General features: G+C 36.4%; 1 protein-coding gene across 1 annotated transcript in view; it reads left to right on the top strand.

Annotated features, from left to right (window-relative positions):
• Positions 1–4,418, top strand: part of LOC125664181 (uncharacterized) — a 5,807-nt gene extending 1,389 nt beyond the window's left edge. The window contains exons 3-7 of the mRNA XM_048896762.2: positions 488–587; positions 719–760; positions 1,669–1,765; positions 2,621–2,670; positions 2,980–4,418. Coding sequence (XP_048752719.1) covers positions 488–587; positions 719–760; positions 1,669–1,765; positions 2,621–2,670; positions 2,980–3,125 — 435 coding nt within the window. The 3' untranslated portion in view covers positions 3,126–4,418. The remainder of the gene's footprint in view (positions 1–487; positions 588–718; positions 761–1,668; positions 1,766–2,620; positions 2,671–2,979) is intronic.
• The last annotated feature ends 392 nt before the right edge of the window (positions 4,419–4,810 follow it).

Raw genomic sequence — 4,810 nt, forward strand, 5'->3', positions numbered from 1 at the left:
AATTACCTTTCGTTTCTATGTAAATATTTTATCGTCCTAGAGGTCGTCTCGGAAATTTGACCATTTCATATTGTTCGTGCCTTTGGTTATTTTTAGTGCTTTATTTATCATAAAAATATAACATACCCGATTGTGTATACTCGACTTGTTTCATTAATTATGGATATTGCTTAGTGTGTAACTAATCAATATTCATTATACTCCTAGAGGATTAAAGTACTCATTCGGTTTTCTGATAGTGTACTACTTGTCCTACTACTTGTGTATATTTTTCTATACTTCTCTCATTACAGCAGCCATTTAACTTGAATTCCTTAACAAATGTGAAAATGAGAAGCAAGTAGTGAAGCCACGATAAGCCACACCAACCGACTTGATCAGAGTTGATGCAGCACCCTCTTTGATTGCGTTCAGACTTGTTCAGACATGAGATGCGATGCTTGATATGAACCATTTTATACCCTGTCTATTTATATTCTTATTTCAGTGCAGCACCCTCTTTGATTGCGTTCAGACTTGTTCAGACTTGGAGTGTGATCTGACTCTTGTCGATTGTTTAGATGGTGATGTTTACGGAAACTGCAGAAGTAGGTACTCTGGACTATAATGATGAGTGGACTTTGGTAAATTCTGTATCATGTCATATGATGCCATTCTGATAATTGTCCGCACATTATCATCAAGACCTCATTTTAAATTTGTCAGTCTCTTGTTTCAGGTCGATTAAACTCAATGAGCACTTTGGACGAAAAGCCAAACGGTATGTTCCAGATAGTTTCACATCAGTATCCAACACACACTGTACATATTCACGTGCTCCTTCACAACAGTACCCAACACACTGTACATTTTCACGTGCGCCTTCACAGCAGTACCCAACACACTGTACATATAATGTACATTGTCACGTGCCTCTTATAATCGCCCTGCACAGACCAAATACACACTTATTGTTACTGTCATTATTTACAGTATGGTACAGGCGCGTGCTTCTATACCTGTAGCTGTTTTTGTATTATATCCTCGAGATCGGGGTGCAGAATATTTGTGGCCTGTGTGTCTCTTTGTCAATCTCTCACCAGAGGGCGTTACGCTACGCTCCACAACACCTCTGTTATCGTCTGATTTACAAGAATTTTGTAAAACAGAGCGTCTTTGAAAATAAAATAAATCTGCATCATTTTCATAAATAAAACATACATTTATGAGTTAAAAACACATTGGTAGGTATCGAAACGCTGTATTACGTTAGTGCAACCTCCATATTTATGGAACTATTTTGTCTTGTCAAATGTATTATTTCATTTTCACTTCGTAACTATGGACTCTACATTAAAAAAAACTAGCGAGATTATAATGATGAAAATCTGACATTGCACAAAGAACAGAAACGTGCCTTTCTGTTGGAGTCAAAGACGTCATTTTTTCCGTGCGAGATCATGTGGTTAGCCGAACTATTTATCAGACGATAACAGAGGTGAAAGTGAAGCTTGCGTAGCGCGCCCTCTGGTGAGAGAATGTCTCTTTGTATGTCTGTAACTAACATTGATCGAAAAACCTTGAACTTAACAAGACACAGCTAGACTTCATACTTTGTGAATTGAAAGGTCAAGGTACTTGATTGATATATATTAAGGTCACGTCTATTTCAAATTTCTCATATTTCAGCCGTCAATACGGAAACAACGTTGATAATAGCCGGAAGCGTGGGGGCGATCGCCATTGTTCTGATAGCGGCCATCATCATCTTCATCTTTGCATTCAGGTAAGTGTTTTACTACTTCAAAGCTGTGGCTTCGTCAGAAAAAAACCCTATATATGCGAGTATCTAGATTGGTAGAGGCTTAAAATAACCCGAACATTATCTACACGAGAGTCAATTTATATTCATTTCTTAAGAACGCGAACGACGATCCATTTCCAAACTTTTTAGCTCTACACTAAATCTATTGATATAAACATAATTTTTTTTTGCATATTAATTCATAAATGTTGGTGAAGATTTTTTTTTTCTCGTAATTCATTTACAATATACAACATTTCTTATGCTATATTTAATAAATGCGTGACGTTAACTCACGTGATTCGATACGCGAGAGCCTGTTCTGCTAAAACTAAATACTAATCAATACTTAAACTTAGGTAGGCAACTGACAAATACGCTGATGCTATAAGGTTTTAACGGTCCCTTTTAAAGTCAGCATTTCTATTTATTAAATTCTACGGTCTAATTTGCAAATGCAATCTGATTGCTATCTGACGTGTTTTATACCAATTATTAGGTCATTCTTTACTAACATAATTTAACTATTTCTCCGCTTACCTGATCAAGAAAGAAAGATCACAACGGATGTGACCGGTCAACAGGAGACGCATACTCATCCCATACACCCGATTCCAACTCTGATGTTTTAGGGGTCTATATTTGCCCCACTCTTAATTCTGATTCCAGCTCTGGTCTATGTTTGCCCCACTCTTAATTCTGATTCCAGCTCTGGACTATGTTTGCCCTACTCTTAATTCTGATTGCAGCTCTGGTGTTTTAGGGGGCTTTTTGCCTTTCTCTTCATTTTGCATTATTTATTTTCACATTTTCCATGTTTGCTCTTTTATGTTCCAGAAAAATGAAATATGGTGGCACAGGAAGGGGTGAAAGAGGTATCATTACTGGTAAATATTTCTTTGTTTTGTTAAATGAAAGCCTTTTCGAGTTTTTATACTGATGCTTTTATAGAAAGTTCGGGTTTAATATAGTTAATCTGGTCCGTCCGTCTGTCTTTCTCAAATTCCTCTAACATTTTACATAGTAGCTAAATTATCTTTTGGAATATGATATGTATAGTGCTGTAGATGTGCCATAAGGTTTCATTTTCATCGGGGGGGGGGGGGGGGGGGGGCAGATGGGGCCGGAAAACGACGTTTTTATTCTAAAACCATGTTTTCTAAACTCCTCTCACATTTTACTTACGTATCGTGCAGGTAGTGGATCCCAACCACAACTACTAAAGCAAGACCAAGAACCCTCCAAGACCCCAGCCGGCCCTGTAGGGAACGGTAGACATGCCAACCACTATGAAGACAGCAGTTCAAGAAGTTTTGAAAAGTCGGCGCCAAATATTGTTTAATTTCCGATTCAGAAATTAAACTGGGTTGTTAGTCAGACAGTGCATCTACAAACGATTACCAAAAAATCCCGCGAAAAACAAATTTATGTGAGAGAACATAAAATTTCTCGATACACCGATGCTACCTCTCTTTCTCTTGCAGACAATGGTTCACCAAAATAACTTTTTTCTGCTTTTGATGTTTCAGATTTCTTTTCGGAACTACATGTATATGTATAGATAAAAACAGTTATTGGGTAAATGATATATAGATTGCATCACAAAGTCTCTGAAATGCACTGGGGTGAAAAGACTGCAAGCCATGGTTAGACATAATTTTTGCAAACCATGCATGCTGTGGAAAAAAATTAGGTGATTCTTGCATCTCTTACGTTGTAACATATATTTTGATATGATGTTTTCGTTAAAAAAAAATTTTCGTTCATGGCAGCAAGTTATAAACGTAATAGACTAAAACAAGTATATGAAAAGCGAAGCTCGTAATATTCCAGGATTAGTATGCATAAAAATTCTTTTCTAAAACTTCTTAAGTACAATGTATATATTCAGCTAAAGAAGATTCTCGAGTTCCGTTACATAACTTTTAAACAACATAATTAGTAGTTCTTTGTGAAGCAGATCATATCACAATTTGCTTAACGTTGTAATAAAACAAACCATCACTGAATAATTCACTACAAAATAAAGAATGTACTGTCTAGCACCTAAACAAATAAGAATTTTAAAAATCCTTACTTTGAAACAAATTATACCTTACAGCAAACACTGTTTTTGAGAGAACTATGCAATTTCTTTATGAAAATAAAGAAAATGTGCTCCCATACCTAGAATGGCCTTACTTAACATTTATAATAACGCGATTGTCTCTCCTACCTAGAATGACCATACTTTACAGTTATAATAACGCGAGTTTTCCTCTACAAGGACTGTATTTCACGTTTGCATTACTTGCTGATGCAGTGACGGCTCCTGACGGGGTATCGTCAGAAAAGTTGACTAAGAAAATGTTAAAATAACACCTTTCTAGCCCCACTCCCCCTTTGAAAAGCAAAATTGATGATAGACCCCCATCCCTTTAAAAAATTCCTGGATCCGTACCTGTAATGCGTAAGTACCAACTCTTGGTTTCTTTTACGTCTCTGTATCATATCTTTGTATATTAGTGACAAACGAATGAATCTCTTGAAATCACTTTCACTTTCACGATCAATGTCCAATACATGTCGGTAAATAAATGAAAAATGTTATTATGTACAATACATGATTAATTAAAAAAATGAATTAAAAAACAAATATCCATTCCTTGCAATGATTATGAGATTATTGACCGCTGTATGGAAGGAAAGAGCAATGTTTTATCATTCAAATTTTAAAAAGATACACAAAACCATCGGTGAGTATTTGCATTTGAAAAAACTAGTTGAAGGCAACTCGTGCGTTTTGAGACTGCAGTAACGATAGAAAAGAAAGAAAAAGTTTGGAGTGAAATCACAGACACCACAAATGCCACCTCCTCAACCGAGGAAGTCGAAACAAGAGGCCTGTGGGTCGCATCGCTCACCTGAGTCACCTTGATCCTGCCGTTGTGAATTTTAAAAGATTTTTTTTTATCGATCTTTATTCCCATGAAGAATTTTGACTCCATATTGTGGCCTCAACCTAGCCCCAAAGAACCACGGCATAAC

Source organism: Ostrea edulis, chromosome 1, assembly GCF_947568905.1.
Source record: "Ostrea edulis chromosome 1, xbOstEdul1.1, whole genome shotgun sequence".
NCBI classification, from domain to species: domain Eukaryota; kingdom Metazoa; phylum Mollusca; class Bivalvia; order Ostreida; family Ostreidae; genus Ostrea; species Ostrea edulis.